Source organism: Cupressus sempervirens, chromosome 10 (assembly GCF_028749045.1).
Source record: "Cupressus sempervirens isolate cs-2001-9-10 chromosome 10, ASM2874904v1, whole genome shotgun sequence".
NCBI lineage: Eukaryota > Viridiplantae > Streptophyta > Pinopsida > Cupressales > Cupressaceae > Cupressus > Cupressus sempervirens.
The window spans coordinates 444,267,729-444,295,062 of record NC_143127.1 but is presented as its reverse complement, the minus strand read 5'-3'; the positions used below and the strand labels follow the sequence as shown (position 1 = coordinate 444,295,062).

The window sequence follows — 27,334 nt, the reverse complement described above, 5'->3', positions numbered from 1 at the left end:
TCGTCCTTGGTTATATATTAGATTTCAAACTCACTGTCAAAACTTTGAGGAACCTATTGTTGGTAGCAAAGAAGCAATTTAGGCAGCTTATAAAAGAGATGTATTTCCAAGTTTACAAACAGAAGAGAACAATAAATAAATAAATAAAATTAAATTATAGTCTTTCTTGACCTTTTAACTTGTGCTGTGAATAAATTTTGTTTTGTCTTTTGAAAGTTGCTGCCACAGTGACTTGTTTCTATTTCTCTTGTATTGCCAATGTGAAAAAAAGTTTTTTGAGCCACAACAACAGATTCAACCACCAGGGGGGCAAATAAAAGGGGGTCTAGTACTCCAAATTTATCTATATATTTGATCATATGTTGAAAATCCACTCAATTTTAACAACATAGAAAAGAATAAGTGATAACCATCAGTACTGTGAGTACCTCAAAAAGCCAATGAAACTGACGTACAGCATCTGCAGTACCTTGAAACCAATTTTTCCCCTTCTCTCCAGGTCTTTGAGTAGCAGCCAAGGCCTTGTAGAGGAGAAAGTAGTTATTTGATTAGACTATGATATTGGTCCAACATTTACATTTTAAATAAGTGCACCAAGTTTTCGAAATCACTAACAGCCTAATAAGGCCAATCAAATAAAAGGAAACTTGCTTCACTAGGAATTGCATTTTTCAAAAAAAAATATATAAATGTTGTCTAGCAAACCCATTCCCTAGTCTTTATAGTTATACAGTCAACTGACAAAAACAGAACATCCAATTATTATATAAACACTTATTGATGTCCATGGTTGTGGAAATGACTTCAAATGATTGATATGACCTGTTCATCTAAAACAGAAAACACAGCCAAGTTTCAATATTTACTAGAATGTTCATCAAATTGCTCAACTAGAGTCGGAAAACATGAATAACTAAAAGAGACATATTTCTGGCATTTGTCTTAAAAGATGATTCTCTGTCACCTAAAATGACATATTGCAATGAGCTAAAACAAAAATTCAACAACCACCAAGATAAACATATTATCACCATGCCTATTGTACAGAGATTTTAACAGTAATGCATAAAGGTAAATTTGGAAGCTCCTAAAATTAGAACATATGACATGTGTTAGCATTTAGATGTCTTTTCCAAAACAATATAGAAATGAAATAGTGTGAGATAAAACCTGTCTTCAAATTCAAAGCAGAAGCTCTCTAAGATCTACATTGATCTAACCATAACCTAAACTAACCCAAAAGTTAACGTTCTAGAAAAGGTATACAGATGTCTACACTTCACATTACCTGAGGTTTGCATAAAAGGCATGAGTAGTTGCCTATGTTATTTTGCTTTGGATACAAGCACCAGGCTATTGTCAGGCATGCCTTGCAAACAAGATTTTTAGACATTTAAGGAAAAATACTTAACCAAAAGGCACAAATGCATAATTTCTTCCTCGTGGATAAAGAAAAGACTAATATTCACTGCAAACAAGATCCAAAGGAATAACAATTTGAACAAATAACAAATACACAATTCTAGGAATTAAATTGCTAAGTTGTATAGAAAGATATCACTTAATGAAAAAAGCATATGAATACAAATCTCAACAATAGTTCTGTTAGCACCAGAATTTGCACCCTAAAACTAAGCACCTAAATACTTAGAAATTCTGGTGAACATGGGAGCAATCACGAGTTTGTGGGTAAATTGTGTAGGTGATTGAACCTCTGGATTCTAGGCTAGTTCCTATTTGATGTTATGTGATGCTCTACCTATACTATGAACTTTTGAAGAAAAGGGGTAGGAGGTATGAAAAAGAAGGATTACTTAAACTAAAAAGGTGATGCACCAAAACAATGATGAAGGATTTGATGTTTTAATAACACAAAGATATGACATACAATCAACTATGCAATACAACTTTGATGAAAATCTCTGCATAGAAGTGTTTTAGAAGAAGGCTTTTAATGAGTAATACCAAAAGACATAAATCATAACCAATATTATTTCATTAAACTGCACAACTTATGACCTATGCATACCGATTTTACTAACATAGATAGGTGCAAAAATGAGACATAAATTTAAAGGTTCTTGAGAAAAACACAAAAAATAAACATCAATGACCAGCCTTGCACACTAAAAAATGAGTCCCAAAGTAGATCCAACTAACTGTATTATGCCTTCAAAGGTCAAAAAAAAAGAAAAACATCAACTTCAGAGATACAACTCAGAAAAATGAGCATACAAAAGACAATAAAATGTCACAATAGTCTTCTCTCCTTTAAGAATTGCATACATCCATCCCTTGGTATGACAGTTTCAAAATACTAAATATAGATCTGTCACAGTCGAAATCAAGGAACAAGGCTACAAAGAAGGAGTTAAATCTTATCAAAAAGATGACTCACTGCCTCATAACCCTACCAAGTCAAAACAGAACCTATGACTCACTCTTAACTATCCTCACAAGACTCAAAACGTCAATAAATGGCCTCAAACTGCCAAGACAAGGTCAAAATTCGACCCACAGTCTTGGAATGACTAAAAAAGTCTTAAATATGACCTTAAATGATATTACTAAGTCTTTTGAAAATAATAACCTCTAAGACTTAGTATATAAATTCCATGTCATATCGACTTGTTAAATCTGAGACTAAATCAAATTCCTTTTTTCTCTCAAATCTGAAAATGGATTTATATCTTTGAACTAAATTTGCTCAATTTAATAACAATTAATTGATTTATAATGATATCAATTAATTGCTATTAATTACAATTTTTGCAAAAACCTAAATTAAAATTACACTCATTTATAAAAAAATAAATAATATAATAATTTATTACTTAGCTAAAGTAATATATTACTATACTATTTAATGAAAATAAAAACAAATGAGCTAATTTTAATAACAGCAACAAGTTTCATCAAAAATATGAGACCGATACATATCTACTATCGGATTTTAAAGGAATTAGAAAATGGTTAAATGAAGGTCTTGACCTAAAACAAAAGGCAAGATATTTCTCTCATTTGCATTTGAAGCCTTTAGAAAGAGTACACGGTAGCTGAGAAGAGGTTTTAAAATCCTAAGGAAAATGCCAAGAAAGATGAGAAAATCTGCTTCTTTAGCCACCATAACTGGATCTAGGTCGCAGGTGTTGACGTCTTCCACTCTTTATTGCCCCCATTCCTATGAGATGCTTCTGTGGATAAGAGGTAAGTTTTGCTTGAATTTTTAAGGCACGTTTTCTATTGTTGTGGAAGTAATAATAAATTTTGGGCATTTCTTCTTTTGCTGCTTGGGTCACCATTTTGTGCTAAGCTGAAAGCATTTTAGAAGCAAAAGAAATTTCGGGCATTTATTTTCCTTGCGTGATTTGTTATTGCTGTAGATATAAATCCGGAACAGGAACAATGTTTCTTGCACTTGATATATCATTTTTATTTGAACAATTGATATAAAGACTGGACAATACACTTGTTTGGACATTGAAATTGTATAAACAGGAAGTACCAGGTTCAATTTAAATATACTCTTGCAAAAGATTCTTGTATGGCCTTTTTACATGCTTTAATGCCTCATCCTTAAGAGTGGATTGACTGATACTTGTATTCTTCTTGAATTTAAAAGTCTTGTATCCTTAGGAATTATTTTAATTTCCATTTCCATTTCCCTGCTCTTTTTTCAGCAATTACATCTTTAATAAGCACAAGTGTACTTCATATCATGAAGAGGCAAATCTATTTCAGACTTCAAAGATTTCTCATTATTGTCATTACATTCAAGTCTTTTAAAAGAAAGAGGAAACATTCTTTTTTTGTTGTAGAACTTATCATCTATATTTGATGGATCCCATTCCAATTAGCAATTTATGAGGTTCGAGCACGGGCTTGTGACACTCATAAATTACTTTATGTGATCTGCACTTGTTCCTTGTTAAATGAACGTGCCTGTAGTTGATTATAATGAAAGGTTTTGTATCAAAATAATACGTCCGTTTGACATTATACTTTCTGTTTTTGTGATTTAATCACTTAGAATACACTGACTGTTTTTATATGTATTCAGAATGAGAGAAATATGACATGTGCGGGTATGTAGTTTTGGATAACCAGTTATTGCTTAGATCTTTAAGATCTAACTCAACTCTTTCTTATGTAGGAAAACAAGAACCAGGAGCTACCAGATCGAGGACCGGACAAGGAGCAGCAACAAAGGACACTTAACCAATCAAAGGCTCAAAAGACAATGATTGGTTACCCCTGACTCTTCTCTCATATGTCATACCTTTCTTTTATTGTTAATATGTATAAAAATAGTGGTTAAACTCATGGGTTGTGTGAGATACTTTACTTTCAGCATTTCATTTTTTTGTAAAATATCAATTGTATATTCGAGAATTGAATGATACAAGGACATTTATATTCTTTCAAATATCAAATGAAAAGTGTTTTCAAAAAATAAAATTTTCAGGATTGAATTTTCTGTGTTAAAATTAACATTTTTGTTGACCTCTTGTTGTTTGTTTTCCTACTAGATACTAGATCAGTAGCCTTAACAATCCATTGGGCATAGAGTCTGAAATTAAAATGCATCCTAGCACCTAGACCTGACATGACGCGACTTCTAAAGTTGCTAGTTGGGTTTTGAATGCATGTGAATAGCAGATATGTGCATATGCATGTATGTATGGTTGGCAGTAGGATTTTGATTAGCTACAACGTTATGTATGTGCGTATGCATGTGTTTCCTAGGTATGTGCAGGCATTTAAACACATGTGTTGATGCATGCATGAATGGGATGGGTGAATTATGAAAGCTTAACAACACAAACCAGCAACTTGACCAACCTAAAACTTAAGTTAAACAGGAAACTAGCCTAGGAAAGAAAACAAAAAATTGACACGTGCTTGGACAGCGCTTAGGAAAACTCAATTAAAAATGTAGATACACTTATTGAAAACAAGAAAACTATCCTAAAATATACAAGATAGGACTGATAATTCATACCTCAAAACAACGCTTGAGGTGGATTCCATTAACTGGAATTGGCAGCACATCACCTTCCATATTAGACAGCTGGAACGCATTATGTTCTTTGCATTGGGTAATGATAAATGGACTGCTCCAAAAGTTATCAAACTTCGCATGCTTGCCTAGCTTGCTTTCCAACACGTCTCATTTCAACACAACATCTCCCTCAACAAAATTTTTAGAAGAAGCTTTCTTATCAAAAACTTGCTTTGTTTGAAGCTAATGATATTCCATTGTTTCCATAGCTTTCCTTCTAGATTCTTCTAATTCCATCAGTTTCGCATATCTTACAACCATAGGATCTTCCTCCTCAAACATTTATAATTGATGCACAATATCCAAAGTTGGAAATTCAACAGCTAACGGTAATCGAGCTTCCTTCCCATAGACTAGCATGTAAGGAGAGTTTCCTATGGATCTTTTAGAAGTTATACAATCTACCCACAATGCAGCCTTTAAATGAGAATGCCAAATTCGTTGATTATCTTCCATTACTCATTTGATAATTTGTATCAAATTCTTGTTGGTGCTTTTAGCTAAACCGTTTCCTTGAGGATAGTAGTTTGAGGATGTACTTAGGTAAATACCATTTTTTACAGCCCACTCTGTTATTTTCAAACCAACAAAAGCCAAAGCATTATCTGATATTATCGATTCTAGTATACCAAATCTAGTAATTATATCTTCATAAAAGCTCAAAACAGATAACTCGGTTGCATCTTTCAAAGGAATGGCCTTAGTCCACCTAGTAAAATAATCTGTTGCTGTGAGTACCCACTTATGACCAGCATTGGAAGGCAGATTGATTGGTCCTATGAAATCCAATCCCCATTTTATGAATGGCTGATCAACTTGAATTGGCTCCAAGGGCATGGTTGAAAGCTTCTCTTTCCCAGCAAAAAGTGCACACTTCGCACATAACAATCTTTAAACAATTTTGGCCAATAGTAAACAGCACGCATGATTTTCCATGCTGTAGTTCTAGGAGCAAAATGACCTCCTGAGTCTCCATCATGAAATTCTGCAAGTACCCTTTTCACTTGATCAGAGTCTATATATCGTAATAATACGCCATTGATATCTTTTTTGAACAACACATCATTCAATAGAACATAAGGAATAGACTATAAATGAAAATATCTCTGCTTAGCTCTATCCAAATGTAGTGGACATTCACCAGTTTTTAGAAAATGAGTCATATCATGCACCCAACCTCCATCTTTTGGTGGTTTCTCAGCTTGCACATCATCGCTGTTGAACAAAACAGCAACTGTAACTGCATCTTTTTCATCATTTTGACTTGCTGCCATTTCCTCACACGGTCCTTTACCTCTTATCAATTTTGTGACATTAATATCCACATCAAACTCCATGACTTTAGTAATCCATCCAGTTCATTTGTCATTCAGATCTTTGCTCAGCAAAAATTCCTTTACGCTTGGATGGGTTACCAAAATGTGCACTTTATTTGTAGCAACTAGGGGTTTAAATTTTTTCAAGTTGCGTACTATTGCAAGTACATGTTTTTCCACAAATGTATACTTGGTTTCATAATTAGCTAGAGATTGACTGAAAAAAGCTATGGACTGCTCATAGTTGTCATTATTCTTCTGTACAAGCATTGCAGAGATGTTGTCAATGCTACCAAAAGCATACAGAATGAAATCCTTAGTAAAATTTGGACTAACAAGAGTCAGTGAGGTTGATAATGCCTCCTTGATGGCTTGAAAACTGTCCTTCCCCTCTTTAGTCCATTTGAACTCTATTTTCTTCCTCAACATTGCTGTTAATGGCTGCTGCAATCTTGCCATATCTAGAATAAATCTTCTAATAAAATTTATCCTTCCTAAGAAACTCTGCAAACCTTTTTTGTGATTAGGTAGCGGTAATTCCAAGATAGCTTGCACTCATTTGGGGTCAACAGTAACTCCTTCCTTGGACACGATATGTCCTAGCAGCTTACCCTCATGTACTATAAAAATGCTCTTTTTCGGATTTAGGGAGATACCAAACTCCTTGCACCTTTCAAAAACTTGCCTTAAGTGAAGTAAATGTTCATCCGTAGATTTACTAAAATTGTCATGTCATCAAGATAAACCAATAAAAAATCATAAATCAGACCTTGAAATGCATGCTCCATTGCCTTCTGAAATGTTGCACCAGTGTTAGACAATCCAAAAGGCATCCGTTTGTAGGCCATAGTACCCCATTTTGTTGTGAAAGCTATCTTGAATTGATCAGCTTCATTTACATGCACTTGGTTATAACCAGAATAACCGTCCAAAAGGGAAAACCTTTCAGAACCAGCAACCAGCTGAAGAATCTACTCCATAGAAGGTAGCAGATGGCGATCTTTGAGGGATGCCTTGTTGAGATCGCGAAAATCTACACAATCTGATCTCACCATTCTTTTTCCTCACTAGAACTAAGTTTGATACCCATGACGTGTGCTTGATTGGAAAAATGATTCCCCCCTCAACAAGCTTAGTTAATTCCTTGATTATTGAATTAATTTCTGGGGAAGATTGTGTGAGAGTTTTTTCATCAACATTTCGGATCATACTGTATGATCCATCATCAGGATGCCACTGAGTCACTGAGTCATCAGGATCCATCATCAACGTTTTTGCTCTCAGTGACTCAGTGGCATCCTGATGATGGATCATACAGTATGATCCGAAACGTTGATGAAAAAACTCTCACACAATCTTCCCCAGAAATTAATTCAATATTCATGGATTGTGGAAATCTGTTTGCTTTGATTAATTCCTTGATCATTAGTGGTTCCAGCCTTGGTTTTATAGGTCTTTGTTTTTGTCTTACAGGTTTCGAATTTAGATCCAAATCAACTGTGTGTTCCACTATCCTTGGATCAAACCCTTTCAAATCAGAATACTGCCAAGAAAAAACTTTTGGAAACTCTTGACACAACTCTTTAAATTGTTGTTTTTCTTCAACTGAACAAACTTTTCCAACTTTCAGAAATTTGCCTTCCGCTATTTCCAATGCTTCGAAATGATCATCTTTCACTTCCATTCCATCTTTTCCCTTCTTCAGCTGATCATCACTGTTGAAATTGGACTCTAATGCAACTAGTCCTTTTGGAACTTTATTATTTTTCAGCTGAATAATCTGATTGTCATATTGCTGTTTTATTTTATTCTAATTTGTGTCAGCAAAATGCTCTTCTTCCAACAAGAAAGTTAGAATCTACTCATCACTATCAAAAACCTGCCAATTGACATCATTATCAGGTATAGATGGCTGAATAACCAGCTTCACATGTGCTTGTACCTTCTCTCTTTTAATATCTTCTACTGGATCAAACTGAGCCCCAATAGCAGCCAGTCGATCTGCATACTTATTCTGATTTTAAGGAACCGAACAACATTAAAGGCATTGAAATCTTCAATTAAATCCCATACCCTGTTCCTGTAGCATTTTAAAGCATGGTTTTTTGCAATACTTAGGCCTCTAACCTGATTTGCCACCAACTCACTATTGCCATAGACTTTCAGAAAGCTGATACCACGTTTCCTTGTCCATTCAAGACCAGCTATCAACCCTTCATACTCGGCTATATTGTTTGTACAAGAAAAAGCAAAACGGAAAGCTAAGTAATACTTTTCTCCGAAAGGTGATATAAACATAGCCCCTCCTCCAAAACCATTTTTACTACGAAAGCCATCAAAATACATTTCCCACAACTCATTTTGCTGATTGGACAATTCTGCAGCCCCCTTTTCCAGATTAGGAATCACTGCATCCAACTCATGAATGACATAATTCCCCATGCTTGCTTCCACAACCTTATCGAAAGGACTGTCAACAATATTTTCTTCTACCCATGCTTGTAACAAGACATCAAGAATACTGCCATTTTCATAACTATCATGAATAACAGCAGCTGGATTGCTCACATGCTCATGATTCACTGCTGTTGCATTTGAAATTACATTTATAGTGCTAGGAAAATACGGTTCTATATGATCTTTGGCCAATCTTTCAAACTTAATGGTAACTTTTGTTCCATATCGGGTCCTAAATAACATATGAGACCACTCAGCATACCAATAACCACCTATTTTGGCTATGAAATCTCTTGAAAGACACATGGCAAAGTATGGGGGTAAGTCAATTACACAAATATCTTGAGGGACAACAAAACTAGGGCAAGCATGAAGTGTAAGATCTAACCCTTTACTGATCCCTAGGGTATATATTGTTGTTCCATCTAACTGGACAACACCTTTCTCTAAAGGCTGATATTTGAGTCCTAACTTATCAGCTATTTCTTTGGGCATAACGAAACTGCTAGCACCACTATCTACCATGCAATTATGGACTAGTTTATTACCTACAATCACCGTTAAATAGAAAAGAGGGGGTTCAGGGTCTTTGACTACATCATTGCTTGATATATTATTGCTGCCTTGTGAATGATTTGTAAGTACGTTGCCTCTTACTGCTGTTGCAGATCCATTTTCACCTTTTAGCCCTTCCAAAGCAACTTGCAGCATGTTCTTTTGCCCTGAAGTTGCCAACGTGTACTGACATATTCACATTCAGCTTCTTCATACTGTCCACAATATTAAATGGTACAACAGGTTTTGCCTTTTGGTGGGGTTGTTCCATATCACGGTCAGCTTGTAAATGAGGCTGTCCTTTTGATGCAACAGGTGGATTCTTTTGTAGCACATGTATTTGTGGAGTGGATATCTGAGCAACTATTTCACCTTTATTGCTTGCTTTTACTGGTGATTGTGATGCATCATCTACTTTATCAGCTGCATTGTTGAGCTCAAAAGCTCTCTTTTTAGTTCTAGTGTAAACAACAATTGTAGGATCATCCATATTCATGCCATAGAACTCCTCCCCTTGCCAGTTCAAAAGTCCAATCTCATTTGGAGGTTGATTCTGATGTGGAACAGTGTCATCATGAGGTGAATCTTGCTGGGCCATTGGTGTATTCTATACCATCAATGCTTGGTTGATCACATCGTTTGCACATGTACTTTGATTATGTGGCTGATTGTCGGAAAACACCACTCATAATCAACAGCAAGATTATTTTGAGTAGGTACTAAATCCTCTTAAGTACTGGCTGCAGTGGGATTATATGGTTGAAATGGCCTTGAATTTACATTCTGCCTATTTTCTTGGTACCCTTCTTGATAATTCAGCTTGTGGCTTTGGTACCTGCCTTGGTTCTGCTATTGGAAATTATTATTTGGCTGGTAAGGCCTTGAGCTTTGGAATTGTTGCTTAAATATTTATCAACTCATTACCGAATGTTTGTAAAATACCTTTGATTTCATGTAAATCATTCGGTTGAGCTAGCACACCATTTGCAGCTACTGTTTGCTATGACTTTGGAGCTGGTAGTGTCGGTGCTAGTGGTATCATTGCTAATGGGACCTCTTGTAGTGGTACTATAGGCTATATAACTAGCGCCGTAGGGAAAATAGGCATTGGTGGCTTTGGAGCTATCTAACCAGCTTGTATCAAATCATTCTCTGCTTTAATAGCTAGTTGGTAAGCTGCAGGTAACGTATTGCCACCCAATGTTTGGATCATGACAGCAATACTGCTATTAAAAGCTCTTAATTAATATCAGAACACATGTTCAGCAGTAGACCTTACTGTTACAGGAATTCTTGCCCAAGTTTTTTGAAATCTGAAATTAAAATCAGAAACTTGCTCATATGGTGCTCTTTGAATGGTGGCCAGCTGTTGAACAAGCAATAGGTGATCAGAATTATCTTTGAAAAATTCGCATAGTGCTCCACCAAGTTGATCCCAATTTGCTATTGATCTTGCAACTAATCTTCTATACCATTCCAAAGTCTTTCCTTTGAAAGATGCTGCTAATAGCCTCATAGCAACATTGTCTTTGGTAACATGATGTAAAGCACACAAGTTTGCAACATCTTGAATATGCTCAGTGAGGATAACTTGGTCTTCTCCTGAGAAATAAGGCAGGCTTTTGAGGGCTGCCACTAGTATATCATCATGTTGAGTCAAGTTTAAAGGAAAGCCCTAATTAAAAGTAGCAAAAACTCTAGCCATTTGAGCTGGTACAGTTCTATTTCTTGGAATCTGATCTTGAGCAGCACGAACTCTTGCAATAGGAGGTGTTGATTGTGCTCTCCTTGTATAAACAAGAGTTTCTTGGATTTTTTCAGATGTCCTTTTTCCTCTTTTGTGGGGAGACAACTCTCTGTATTGAAAGTTCTCTGATCTTCTTGTGTGTCATTTCATAAAAATGATGCAGCACTGATCCTTCTAATTTTTACCAGTAGAGTCACCAATTGTGCTGAAAAAGACTTAAGTTGCAGGTTTGCACAGTAAAACCAGCAAATAAAACAGTATGTTATATTGTCCCACCGGACGTGCCAAAAACTGTTAGCACCAAAATTTGCACCCTAAAACTAAGCACCTAAATACTTAGAAATTCTGGTGAACATGGGAGCAATCACGAGTTTGTGGGTAAACTATGTAGGTGATTGAACCTCCGGATTCTAGGCCGGTTCCTATTTGATGTTATGTGATGCTCTACCTATACTATGAACTTTTGAGGAAAAGGGGTAGGAGGTCGAAAAAGAAGGATTACTTAAACCGAAAAGGTGATGCACCAAAACAATGATGAAGGATTTTATGTTTTAATAACACAATGATATGACATACAATCAACTATGCGATACAACTTTGATGAAAATCTCTGCATAAAAGTGTTTCAAAAGAAGGCTTTTAATGAATAATACCAAAAGCCATAAACCATAACCAATATTATTTCATTAAACTGGACAACTTATGACCGATGGATAACGATTTTACTAACACAAATAGGTGGGAAAATGAAACATAAATTTAAAGGTTCTTGAGAAAAACACAGAAAATAAACATCAATCACCAGCCTTGCACACAAAAAATAAGTCCCAAAGTAGATCTAGCTAACTGTATTATGCCTTCAAAGGTTAAAAAAAAAAGAAAACATCAACTTTAAAGATACAACTCAAAAAAATGAGCATATAAAAGACAATAAAATGTCACAATATTCTTCTCTCCTTTGAGAACTGCATCCATCCATCCCTTGGTATGACAGTTTTAGAATACTAAATACAGATCTGTTCGGTTCGAAATCATGAAACAAGGCTACAAAAAAGGAGTCGAATCTTATCAAAAAGATGACTCACTGCCTCATAACCCTACCAAGTCAAAACATAACCTATGTCTCACTCTTAACTGTCCTCAAAAGACTCAAAACGTCAATAAATGGCCTCAAACTACCAGGACAAGGTCAAAATTTGACCTACAGTCCTGGAATGACTCAAAAAGCCTTAAATATGACCTTAAATGATATTACTAAGTCTTTTGGAAATAATAACCTCTAAGACTTAGTATATAAAAAACATGTCATATTGACTTGTTAAATCTAAGACTAAATCAAATTCCTCTTTTCTCTCAAATCCGAAAAATGGATTTATATCTTTAAACTAAATTTGCTCAATTTAATAACAATTAATTGATTTATAATTATTTTCATTAAATAGTATAGTAATATATTACTTTAGCTAAGTAATAAATTATTATATTATTTAATTTTTTATAAATGAGTGTAATTTTAATTTCGTTTTTTGCAAAAATTGTAATTAATAGCAATTAATTGATATCATGATATCAATTAATTGCTATTAATTACAATTTTTGCAAAAAACGAAATTAAAATTACACTCATTTATAAAAAATTAAATAATATAATAATTTATTACTTAGCTAAAGTAATATATTACTATACTATTTAATGAAAATAAAAACAAATGAGCTAATTTAATCACATGATGATATTAATCATTTATCTTTGGATATAGTTTGCTTCAAATGAATTTATCAAAGAGTATTTTTCACAAGAGAATCTGTCAATATCCAAACTGCATGTCTGGTCATGGATTTGCTTGTTTTTACTATATATTTGCAAAATCCTTACTGTAGGAAACACTAGATATTTGAATAATTGATATTAAGACCGGGTAATACACCTGTCTGGACATTGAAATTGTATAAATAGGAAGTACCAGGTTCAGTTTAAATATACTCTTGCAAAAGATTCTTGTATGGCCTTTTTACATGCTTTAATGCCTCATCCTTAGGAGTAGATTGACTGATACTTGTATTCTTCTTGAATTTAAAAGTCCTGTATCCTTAGGGATTATTTTAATTTCCATTTCCATTTCTCTGCTCTTTTTTCAGCAATTTCATTTTTAATAAGCACAAGTGTGTTTCATATCATGAAGAGGCAAATCTATTTCAGACTTCAAAGGTTTCTCATTATTGTCATTACATTCACATCTTTTAAAAGAAAGAGGAAACATTTTTTTTTTTGTTGTAGAACTTATCATCTGTATTTGATGAATCCCATTCCAATCAGCAATTTATGAGGTTCGAGCACGGGCTCGTGACACTCATAAATTACTTTATGTGATCTGCACCTGTTCCTTGTTAAATGAACGTGCCTATAGTTGATTATAATGAAAGGTTTCGTATCAAAATAATACGTCCCTTTGACATTATACTTTTTGTTTTTGTCATTTAATCACTTAGAATACACTAACTTTTTATATGTATTCAGAATGAGAGAAATATGACATGTGCGGGTACATGGTTTTGGATAACCAGTTATTGCTTAGATCTTTAAGATCTAACTCCGCTCTTTCTTATGTAGGAAAACGGAAACCAAGAGCTACCAGATTGACGACCGGACCAGGAGCAACAACAAAGGACACTTAACAAGTCAAAGGCTCAAAAGGCAATGACTGGTTACCCCTGACTCTTCTCTCATATGTCATACCTTTCTTTTATTGTCAATATGTATAAAAATAGTAGTTAAACTCACGGCTTGTGTAAGATATTTTACTTTCAGCATTTCATTTTTTTGTAAAATATCAATTGTATATTCGAGAGTTGAATGATACAAGGACATTTATATTTTTTCAAATATCAAATGGAAAGTGTTTTCAGAAAATAAAATTTTCAGGACTGAATTTTCTGTGTTAAAATTAAGTAACAAGTTCCATTTTAATGTTAGGAAATATAAATATAGGGGATGTAGCTTGAACAGCAATTTCAATAACAAAATCGTAGCTTTGATCATAATCACAATTTTTTGTGTTCAAAGCACTTACATAGAGGTTATAAAAGCCCAACTCATCCCCCAAAGAAAGTTTCAAAAATAATTGTAATGTCACCTTTTTCTATAATATTGAACACTATTGAATTCTTTACAATCTTTTTATGAGCAGTTAATGAATATCAAGCAATTTCTTAATGTTTCTACTGGAACTGAATCATAAATGAGCATGCTCCAAATAGGACCCAACCCAAATAATCAATCCAGCATTTGTTGAACACAAAATAGAACCACCACCAAAAAGGATAATGATAAATGTTTAAGGCACGTCCTTCGATGAACACTTTTACCGATATGCCAAGGATATTGGTACACATCAACTGATACAACAAAAGCATAAATATGCATAGGATATGTCGACATCAATGACAATAGCATGAACAACAATGGCTTCAAATTCTAACAATCTTCCTCTTTGTCATTGATAACAATATTCATCAATAACAAAGCAAACAGCTCCAAAAGATATCAACATCAAAGTTCTTTATCCTCCATTATTCTCCTCCTTTATCAACAATGACAAAGGGTGAAAAAAAATTCCCCTTACAAACTCACTTTGCCACTGTTGAGAGGAAGCTCCCAAGCATCGATCTAGAAAAGAATAAGCATGCAATCCACTAGACCAATTCACATATCGGTGCATCCAGTGGTCACTAGGACGAGATAGAACAACCAACTTCCCCTGAGATACTCAAAAGTATCCTTGGACAAAGGTTTTGTAAACATGTCTGCTATATGCTCCTTTGTAGCCAGACCCTCATGCTTTACTTCACCATCCAAAACATTCTCTCTCAAGAGATGATACTTGATAGATATACGTTTTGTTTTTGAGTGTTGCATTGGATTCCTTCAAATATTGATAGCCGTAGTATTATCACACATTATTGAACTGGTTAATCAAAAGTAATTTGTACATTCTTCAAAGTTTGTCTAATCCATTATACCTGAGTACAATGTGACAATGTTGCAATGTATCCTGATTCAATTCAGCAGTTGATAAAATCACAAACTCTTGCTTCTTGCTTGACCAAGAAACTAACCTAGAGCCAACAAAGTGAGCTTCACCACTGGTACTCCTTCAGTTATCGAAGCAACCTCACCAATCTGAATCTATGTAAGATGTCATCGTGAAATCTGAATATTTTGAATACTGTAATCCAGGTTCTTATGTTCCTTTTGGATAACTGAAAACTATCTTCATTGCCATAACATGTGGCTCTTTTGGTTCTTGTTCAAATCTGGTTGTCATACACACTACATACATGATATCTGGCCTAGTAGCAATTACATACAGTAATCTTCCAATCATTGATCTATATTTACAAACATCCACTTTCATTGATTTGTCCTCATTAGTCAACTTACATCCATAACAATTCTCGTACATATTGGTTTAGAATTCTCTAAACCAAAACTTCGTTGATGATTCCTTCACATATTTGGACTAAAAATGAAAATAGCTTTACTATGATTTACGTGCAATCTAAGAAAGAAATTCAACACACAAATCATAGAAATATGATATTCACGGCCTTTACTTTGTGTTTGTAAAATCATAAACAATAGCAATATCAACCATTGATCTATCAATAACAACTTTAAATATTAATAATAGATGTAAATATGAAAGCACAAAATCACCAACAAAAAGAATACCAACATTTACGTGGAAAACCAAACTGGAAAAAGCCATAGTGAAGTTGTAATTCTCATGAAATGAACATTGATTAAAGTGATTTTTAAAAGTGGTTCACTACTAGTTCGCTCACTATGATTTGTCTCACTACTAGTTGGGCTACGAACCCAAAGATATAGAGATGGCTCACTGTCGGTACTATTGGGTAGATATTTTGCAATTGGCAGTTTCTTCAAATCCAATCAAAAAATAGGTAGACCAGCCACAGTGTATAAGACAAAGTCTCTCCAACCTTAAAGGGAAGGCTCCCCCTTTTCACCATTCCTTGGAACAACTCAAAGTAAGCAAGAAGTTGAGAGATTTTGTAAGGGGTGATGGAGCCCAAAACTTTTGCAAAATTTAGGGCCTCCATTTGTGAAATAATGAAGATTCATGATGGAAAAGTTCATTGATATCAATGCATTATAGTTCAAAGTAGATTAAGTGCAGAGATATGAAAGAACACATCTTAAATGCATATTTTAAAGCACATTGGAGCAGGGACACAAGTTAAGCTTCCATGGATTATACGAGGAGATTATAATCACAGCTATCTATAAAAGCAACTTGATTTGGAAGTATGGATGCTATTACATTAGTAGATAAAGCAAAGCCTTTCATGGAGACTATTGATGCTTCCATTACAATCGTTGGGAAAGATCTTTGAAGTTCTGAAGTGACATCCAATGCGGACTGATCTATTACAGAATATTTGAGAACATGGTTCAGATTATGACAAGGAACAATAAAATAATTGGAAAAGGATTGCAGAATGACACTTTGAACTCTTAACCATATCCATTTGACTATATGCAAAGCTATGTCACCATTCACTCCATTTTGACTGAATCCATGTATCAAAATCCAGTTGAGGTTCTTGATTCTGGAACAAAAGATTAATGGTGTCTTCATCAACTTCTTTGGCTTCAATGGTATTGGTGGTGATCTCAGAAAAAGAATGATATCAAACATTATGAATACTTCATTTCATTGCCTATAAGCCAAAGTCGAACCCTATATCACTAAAGGCATACTATTTATACAATGAGGAAAGTTGGTGTCTAAAGGTATGGAGAGTCATGATGAAGTAGTAAGGAGTAGCAACAGATTATTTTGGAAATCACAACATGAGCTTGGAGTATGTATTCAATGGAAATGTCTGCGACAGAGATTAATAAAGCCCAAATTAACATCGAAAACCAAACATTGATGTTGTAGGAGTGTATTATGGAAAAGTTGATAGTTTGAAGGCTCAAACGAATAGCAATGACTACCCACGTCAAATTTTTGTGCCATCAATAATTGAAAGAGACTAATACAAAATAAGCACCACGTCTGAGCAATCATAAGAGGAGCAAATAAAAACGATTGGTAGAGACCCGTTATGTAAACATATTACTGACTAACCTCCAATTCGCAGGTTATTAATATGAAGAGTTTCGAAGGAAAAAGATTAAAGTGAGGTCTAACGATGAATAATGCTGCACAAATTTGATATATTATTATTAGGAATGTTATAAATCATGTTGCTAGGAGGATATTTAAAGAGCCCAAAAATCATAAAGGATATGATTAAATAAAAGGGAATTGATTAAAATGAGCAAAGGATGTGATTAAGTTAAAAATAATTATGATTGAAAGAGTGCTATTTAAGAGATGACTTTTATATCTTCTATTGGGTAGCATATATATAAGAGTTATTTTATTGAACAAGAGACATATTTGACATTGAACATCTATATTCAACAAGTATTTTATATCTACTTGTACGAAGGAATAAGGGCTATAATATGACTTTGTAATATAAATTCAATTATTTTATTTTTATAATAAAATAAAATATCTTTTGTTTATTTTTAAATGGCATGGAGATTTAAATTGTAAAATGAATTGTCGTTTGTAATTATTCTTTGGAATTCTGTATCCAATTTAAATGTCAGATAAGTGGACACAGTCATTTAGCATCTTGACTAGGATCATCATAGATATTGTGAAATATCAAATTGTTTCCATATCTATGTATAGTTTGTCTCTTAGAGGAGTTAAAGTTCAATCTAGACTAATTTAAGATTGCAAAAATATTTGATCTGTCACATCTTGATTATTGATTTGTTGGCAGTATAAGTGCATAGAACATTATAAAGTTGTATATAAAAATATTCACTGAAGTTGACTCTATTGCCCGAATGAGTAAAGGCACTGGTCTTTCTATTATTGAAGTCAAAAAATCTATAACTTCCTTTCTAGAAGCATCAAATTCATTATTTACAAATATTTACAATTCATTCTGTTAGAAATAATAACATCGAAATGAATTAAAATAAAAGAATTATCAATTAATCCAAGAGAGTTTTGTGAATATAGTTACCATAAACTTGGATCCAACAAGAGAGTGAAAGAATGAACAATCACCAATGAATCAACAAGAGGAGACAAAGATTTGAAAGGGGAAAGCAAAGAAAACCCCTTGTGAATAATATGAATGAGGCAAATGCCTAAAGAATGAAAGAAGGAGAGAGAAGAGAGAAAATGGAGCCATTGGCTCATTACAAGAACTACATAATGATTGTGTGTTTTGAATGAGAGAGAAGCATCTCTTATAAAGAGATGAGAAGAGGAGTTATTTGTAACTCCCAAGTGAATGATTGCCACATTCATAGGTGTTTGCATAACAAGTGTCATAATCCTCTTAAGGAGGAATAACTATTTTCCTTAATAAAGGAATTACAAAATAGACTTGTCCTCACATGTGGACTAGAGGACAAACAACATAAGGGATACCTTGGTTTATCCCATTTAATAAATACAACCAACGAAAGATTACCAATTCTAACACATTCAATTCAAACACTCAGTATCCAATTTCATCTTGATCAAGTTCGAGGACTTTTCTTGCCGAAGAACTCCCAAAGCTTAAATTCGCTTTAGAAAAGCTCTGAACCAAGTAATTAGGTTTGAGGTGAAGGTTTACCCACTTGGGTGTAGCGGACTCTGAAGTGCAGGGGAATCAAGGTGATTCTCGTTTGTTAGCCAGAACTGATTGCAGAATCCTATCAGAGAAGTGGCAGGCTCTTGGATTTCCAATCTGCGATTTTGGGAACGAACAAGGGGTGTTACCAATATTCTTTTCTCTTATCTTTTAGGAAAGAATCCACTTACCCACAAAGCAAGTAATGGGCAAGGTTAAATCTCTAACTACACGTCTATCAAATAGCTGGAAATGGCGATATTGATAAATCAACACAAACTCAAAGGCTGATTGAAAGCATACCAGTTTGGCTATAAGTCTTGTTTTAATCTATTCTATAAGAATAACCTCCACCCTTCGGGTGTAAAGACTTCCACAAGTAGGGAATTTTAACTATTTTTGTGAATTGAGATGGCAATACAAGTCAACTGATTGCAGAATTTTATCGGAGAACTGGCAGGCTCTTGGATTTCCAATCTACAGCTTTGGGAACTAACAAGGGGTGTTACCAATATTCTTTCCTCTTATCTTTCAGGAAAGAATCCACTTAACCACAAAGCGAGTAATGGGCAAGATTAAATTTCTAACTACACATCTATCAAATAGCTAGAAATAGTGATACTAATAAGTTAACACCAACTCAAAGGCTGATTGAAAGCATACCAGTTTGGCTCTAAGTCTTGTTTTAATCTATTCTATAAGAATAACCTCCACCACTGGGGTGCAAAGACTTCCACAAGTAGGGGATTCTAACTATTTTTGTGAGTTGAGACAGCAATACAAGCTACAGTTAAAGCTTCTAGTCTATGTATCACCACAATCTCTTCCAGTCAAAGCTTTGACTCCGATTGCTTCTTAACCTGCTATGATCTATTACTAATCACACAATAACAACATGAATTAAAGATAATAGACACAAATCACAGTCAAACCTTCTAATTTGTACTATCAAAATTGATCTCAATCAAAGCTTCAGCTCCAATTGTTTCTTCATATTTACTTTTCTTCAAAATTAATACGACACAATCAAAGTTATGCTTGTACAATTTTATCAGAGCTTTCTTGCATACAATAAAAGATCATTTTTACAATGAGGGGGCACTTCTTATATAGGAAAGGAAGTGAGAAAATGGAGGAAAATGTGGGAGCAACTCAACCACTTTGACCTAGTAAAACTAGGTGAGAAGAATTAATGGATTACTATAATGTCCCCTCTTTCGTGCTAGTTCTTTTGGCACCTGGTTAGTCTATCTCCACATCCGGATGGATTAACGACATTACCAGTAAGGATGCCTGCTAGTCAAAAGGGAAGATTTGTCTTAAGTTCGTCATTTAATGTATTAAAGTACTTTAATAAAGTTACTTTATGTTTTAAAAGTCATTCACTTTATAAAGTGACTTAAGTCACTAAAAGACGAAATTTGTGTTTTATTTGTTGGTTATCAAAATCGCTAGTTAGAAACCTACGAGCCTTGCTTGCTCGATGCTGGGTATCTAACTAATTTTGGCCAACTTGACAGGATAAATTCTCTGCGCTTTTAGTTCTGCTAGACCAAGGCCCAAATCCAAAACTTGGATGCAAAATGTATTATAGCGGATTATAACATAAAAACAAACTCGTCAATTGGCAAGTGTCAAAGAAAGTATTTGGATTGTGATTAATAACTATTTATCTTCAAACTTTGATTATTTTTATTAGATTTGTGTGTTGCTGAAAGAAAAAAGTTAAAATGAATTACTAAAATTGATAAGATCAAATTCTTAAAGGAGAGAACAGAAAGTATTGCCAGCCTATGGATTGAAAATTATGAGCAAACAAATGATCAGTGTCGAATCTTAATTGGGTAATAGAGTCAAAAATATATATCAAATACAACTTTATGATGCTGATCATATTATACTTGTAAATATTTCAGTTATTACAATGCTTCAAATTGTTACACCTATCCACTTATTCAAATCAGTCTATAATGTTTTAACCATTTAATGGACAAAATAGATACAAATAAATGAAATAATAATATTTGTAATATTTGTATTTATCATATTTGAATAGGGGTGAACAACTTGATCTACTTATCGTAATAATGAATTATCAACAAATAAATAATACAATGATCATAAAGGACAGATTTTATAAATTTTAACTCTACAACAAATAAAAGACTTACTGATTTTATTGTTGATAAAAAATTGTATTGATGACACTCACAGGCTGATGCTCCAATCAACACAACTTATTCTCACACAATGTTAAAAACATATGCCTGACAATTTGATATCCACTAGCTTTGATCAAGCTTTCATCTCTGCCTTTGAAGAAAATCCAAAATGTATGCCTGATAATAAATAGTCGCTGTCGTTTTTTAAGAAAAAAGGAATGAATAATAATGTATATGTTCACCCTTGCTTTACACATTTATAAACATGCAAAAGGTGTCAGTTTGTTTTGTCAAACAATGCACCTCTTCACAAAAGTTAACTGTTGTTTAATTTTTAATATGATGTAAGTTATAACTGGTGGTTGCATATTCCGGTGGCTTATAATATTAAACACAGTATTTATCCCATGGGCACTCTCTGTGTGTGGTTCCATCTATTTAACAATAATTCACAAGCCATACTTTGCGATATTCAACCACATCATCTACGTGGACCCCTTACATCACATATCCGCCAAAACTTGATTTCCCTTCTCATAGACGTGCCTGCAACAAATCAAATGCATCTACTCTGCAATTTGGTAGGGCTAGGATTATGTCACAACACTCTGAAATCTTCCTCATGTAGGCGCCTTGTTCCACAGTGATGCTTTAGCCATATGCAATCGAGCATATTGAGATTTTCATATGCACATATCTCTTCTTCTTCATACCTATATATTTCAAGACTTCCTCAACTTAAACGTTTTCCTCATATGCATGCGACGTGAGACTCTATCATTCCATCCGTTCCGTATATTCTACCCTTCAGAATGCGCTTGCAAACTTGCACACTCCAAACCTGCGACAAACATTAGACATCATAAGATATAAAGAAAGTGTTTGGTTATTTAAAAACATCTAGTCAGAGAGCCCCTTCATATGCCTAGATCCAACATGCTCTGTGTTCATATGCAAAGAGAGTAATGAAACAGTAAGCAGCGTTTCTCTTTAATATCGGGCTTTTCACAACGTTCACCATGTTTTACGAAGATGGTCAGTTCCAAAACTCCGGCTGGTGCCAATTTCCTCTTTCCGCATGAACATGATATGCATTCCATGCGATCTAAAATCCTTGTCCATCCGTGATTCATTATTGATGTTTTGTGTCCATCTTTGTCCGAAGTCTCTAAGTTTTTAATCAATTGTTGCTAATAGAGCTAATAGAGACTTGTATATTTGTAGCCACTTCCCTGTTTACGATCGCTTTGTATGATCACAATTAAAGTCACTGCTTTACTTAGATTGTTAATATCTCCAATCTGCCATAAATTATCTGCATATACAGGTTATCATATATCATTTTAAATGCTGTTGTATAGTGTTGGGCATAACAATGGAGTTAACACACATGGGATCACAATGGTATGATTTTGCTGCTCCACTTCAGAAATTGATGTTCCTGAATCTACTAACTTGAATCTGTTCTTGAATGGACTGTTGCTCACAGTATAAATTTCTATTGCTATAGGAATAGTAGAATATGAGTTTATGAGAACATCCTTTCCTCTGCAACCATGAATTTACTAATAATTCTGAAACATATGTTCTCCATTGATCTAAGAGTAGTGTTGTGCACATGTTCATTATTTTAAACAAGATCTGATTTTCACTGCTTTATTGCTTCAACAAGATATAAAAATGACCGATTCTATCATAATCTCACAAATGAAAACAAAAAATTTTCAAGCTCCATCAGTGGCTCTTTTTGGGGAAGTATGCTCCTGGCGGGCATAGCGAGATCTCAGCTATCTCTGGAAAAGCAAACCTGCCAAAAATTAAAAGAAGTCAGCTTGTGGACTCACATATAAAAATCTAAAAAATAAAATAAAATAAAGAAAGCACAATAAAAATTTAAAAAATAAAAAAAAAGCAGAATAACTTCCCTTTCAAGCTTATTGAAAGAATGGCTTAAGGTATTGTCCATGGACTGAAAAATCTTGTATATGACCATCTGTATCTTGCAAAAAATAAAATTGTTCTCCAACTTTATCAGAAATTATAAATGGTCCAAACTATAAGGCCTCGAACTTACCATGCTTACCTTTGTCCTGATCCTTAGCATTCCATTTCAAGACCTAGTCACCTGCCCTAAAAGATTGATTTGAAGATTTCTTATCATGTAGGAATTTAACTTGTTGCTGCTTACTTATATTATGTTCCTGTGCCAACCTTCTTACCTCATCTAGCTCAATTAATGCATTTAGCCTATTTTCCATAAAATTGATATATATTTTTAATTGTTCCTCAGTAACAAATTTGTAAACAGGCAATAAATTATTCAAAGGAAGTTTTGCTTCTTTCCCATGAACTAAGTTGAAAGGAGAGAAACCTGTTGACTTCTTTAACGTGATTTTGTCCACCCACAATGCTAGATTTAGTTTCAAATCCCAAGCACGCTTGTTGTTATCTAGCATTCTTCTAATAATCTTCAAGATATTTTTGTTGCTAAAATCCGCCTGTTCATTGCCTTGGGGATGATACGGAGATGAGTATGATATTGCAATGCCATATTTCCTACAAAACTCAGTAAATTCATTAGACCTAAAACACATACTGTTATCTGCTATGATCTTTTGAGGAACTCCGAATCTAGTCAAGATGTTTTCAATAAGAAACTTAATTACCACTTTACTTGTTGATTGCCGAGTGGGTATGGCCTCTACCCATTTGGTAAAATAATCAGTAGCCACTAAAATCCAACTATGTCCACCACTTGACTTATCACTATTCTCTCTTATAAAATCAATTCTCCACATTTGGAAAGGCTCCTCTACTTGTAGTGTTCTCAAGGGAAGGGTGCCATCATACTTCAACTTACCGGAGAATTTCTAACAAGCTTCACACTTTCGAACATAGGCATGGCAATCCTTAAAAAGTTGAGGCCAGTAATAACCTGCTCGTGATGTCTTATGTGTTGTAGTCCTGGCTGAGAAATGACCACCGCAAACCCCTTCATGCATTTCTTTGAGAATAACTGCTGATTGGGCAACATCTAAACAAATTAATAAAATTCCATCTTGATTTTTCCAATATAATTTTCCCTGAATTAAAACATATTTTGCAGCTTGTAACTTAATAGTTCTTTGATTTTTATTCAAATCATCTCCACATTTAGTATGCTGCAAATAATAAACTCTATCTGTATACCAAGGACATCTCCCAATACTAACTTTAACATGATCATCATTAATCTGGTTTACTTGAACAGCCTCTAAATTTGATTCAACTATAAGCTTAGCCAATCCCTGTCCCCTAACTAATTTTGTGATTTGAATGTCTATATTAAATTCTTGAATTTGATTTATCCAATGACGACGCCTCCCAGTAGTTTCAGATTGTCTAAATATGTCTTTAATGGCAGCATTTGGCACATAAGCAATAACTTTAGCTCCAACTAAATAAGGTTCAAAGGATTTAACTGCCTTATCAAGGGCATAAGCCTGCTTTTCATTTATGTCATAATTTAGTTCAGCCACTTGTAAATTCTTGCTAAAGAATGCAATTGGTTGTTCATGCCCCTCATCGTTCTTTTGTAACATAACTGCGGCTATGGTATGGTAAGAAGCAAATGAAAATAATTGGAATGACTTTTTGAAGTCAAGAGATTTCAGAATCGGGGCTTCTTTTATAGCTTATTTTATTTTAGCGAATGCTCCTACAACCTCATTATCCCAAGCGATCTTTGCTCCCTTCTTAAGCATCTTAGCAATAGGCTTAATGATCTCAGCAAAATTAGAAACAAATCTTCTCACGAAGTTGATTTGTCCAAAGAATGATTGGATTCCTTTTGTTGTTTTAGGTATTTGAATATTGTCAAATAGCTGCTACCCTCTCTGGATGAATTGTTACCCCTTCCTAAAAAACAATATGGGCTAAAAGTTTTCCTACAGTGACCCCAAACTTACACTTTTTAGGGTTTAAAGAAATTCCAAATTTAAGGGCTCTTATGAAAATCTTCTCTAAATGCTTACACTGGTCTTCTGCTTTCTTAGAATAAGCAGTAAGGTCATCTTGGTAAACAACCATGATTAAATCAATTAATCCATCGAAAGCAACATCCATTGCCCTTTGAAAGGTGGCTCCTGCATTTGTTAGCCCAAAGGGCATCCTAGCATAGTCGTAAGTACCCCAAGGTGTTGTAAAAGCAGTCTTATACTGTTTGGATTCTTTAACTTTAACTTGATTATAACCTGAGAATCCGTCCATCATAGATAATAGCTCATTACCAGTTACCTTTTGTAGTAAAATTTCCATATTAGGTAATGCATAATTATCTTTAAGCGAAGATATATTCAAATTTCTGAAATCTATACATAATCATGTCACCATTCTTCTTTCTTACTGGGACTAAATTTGAAACCCATGTGGAATGCCTAATAGGTTTAATAATTCCAGCATCTCTTAACTTAATGAGTTCATCTTTCATTTTTGGAGCTAGGGTTGGGTTTATTGGACATTGTCTCTGTCTAAATGGCTTCGCATCAGGTTTTAGAGGTATTTTGTGTTGAAACAAGTCTTCCCTATATGCTTTAAGCTCATCATAACTCCATGCAAAAATATGTCTATATTTTCTTAACAGAGCAATCAAGTCAGCTGTTATTTTGGATGATAATTCCTTTCCTATATAAACTTTCTTAGGAGAACTTTCACTTCCTAAATTTATTTCCTCAATATTATTTTGGATCTTAGTGGATTTGTTGTTTTTGTACTTTCCCTTTCATCAAAGATTTGCTCTAAAGCCACTAAACCTTTGGGTATTTTATTTGTTTTCAGTTGTACTATTTCCTTTCCAAATAATGTTTCCTTACCATCTTTTCCTTCTACGCACCCATTCCAATCCATGAACTGGTTTTCATAATCCTTCTGGCAAGTTAAAAATCTAATAATATCTTTATCATCTTCAAAAACCTGCCAGTTTTGTACATTGTCCGATATTGAAGGTCTGTTTTTCATTTCAACTTGAATAACCTCATCGAATGGGATATCTATTTGCCTAATAGCCATGTTAGCCATTATATCAGCTAGGTAATTAATTGACCTATCAATCCATTTAATTGAGAAGGCATTAAAAAATTCTAGCAAATCCCATACATAATTCCGAGATTGTTTAACCGTGGGTTCCTAGTTGAAAACCTATGCCTAATTTGTGAAACAATTAGATTTGAATCTCCTAAGACAGTAAGTAGTTTAATCCCATAAGCCTTTGCGACATCAAGATCAATAATTAATGCCTCATATTCAGCAATGTTATTAGTACATTCAAAATTTAACAAAAAAGAAAATTTAAAAAGTTTTACCTGATGGCGAAATAAATATAACGCTAGCCCCATTTCCTTCCTTACTACAAGCACCATCAAAGAACATTTGCCAAATGTCATTACAATCTTCTTTTACATAAATTGAAATTGGATTAACAATTTTAGAGGTAGGTTTAGTTAGGCTTACCAGGAAGTTATCCATTTCAGAATGGCAAAAATTAACTTTAGGATCCGGAATATAATCCTCAACCAAATAGTATGATTGGGGTTCTCGTTCAATTCTGATTTTCTTCCCCCCTACAGGTATGGTAGCATAAGACAAATCCAACTGCACATGACCTCCAACCAAATTCGACCATTGCCTAGATAACAACATACCATAATGTCATGTCCCTTTTTTGGAGGTAATTTGATTTAATTAATTTAATTAATTAAGTTGTCCAAAATAATGAATATTTTATGAGGATGACTAATTAATTATTTTAATTAAATAAATAAGTGGTATTAAGTTAATTATTTATAAAGTTATCAAATAAACAAATATAAAAAGGTAACTTTATATTTAATAAAGTGACTTGAATTATAAAATATTTTATAAAGTCAATAAATAAAATAATGTTCTAGAAGTTTCTGGACAAAATGGAGAAAAAAGACTAAATAGGCACCCTAGGCTTCATTCTCGGGAGGTAGATTTGTTGTTGTTAATGTGCATTGTGGAGCTAGGGTTTTTGCAGTAGTCACAACTGGCCATTGAGAACGAAAACTCTCAATTGGTACACAATTTTGAAGGTGTGAAATATGACTTGAATTATTGCAGCTGGGAGGAAGATACTTCAGTCTTCTATTTGTGCTACATTGAGAAAAAATATTTGAGTACAAAAAGCAGTCCGAAAAAGCAATCCAAAAAAGCAGTCCGAAAAAACAATCTGAAAAAAAAGTCTGAAAAAGCAAATTCGAAAAAGAAAAGAAAATTATTACAGCTATCTACAATCAGGTTCCTTTGGATATTCCATGCA

General features: G+C 34.0%; 1 protein-coding gene across 3 annotated transcripts in view; it reads right to left on the bottom strand.

The window, feature by feature from the left end:
- LOC149534628 (glucose-1-phosphate adenylyltransferase large subunit 3, chloroplastic/amyloplastic-like) overlaps positions 1-27,334 on the bottom strand; it is a 362,597-nt gene that overhangs the window by 169,994 nt on the left and 165,269 nt on the right. For all 3 annotated transcript variants that reach the window (XM_089803934.1, XM_089803935.1, XM_089803933.1), the window contains one exon: positions 429-521. In XM_089803934.1, the coding sequence (XP_089660060.1) occupies positions 429-521 (93 nt within the window). The remainder of the gene's footprint in view (positions 1-428; positions 522-27,334) is intronic.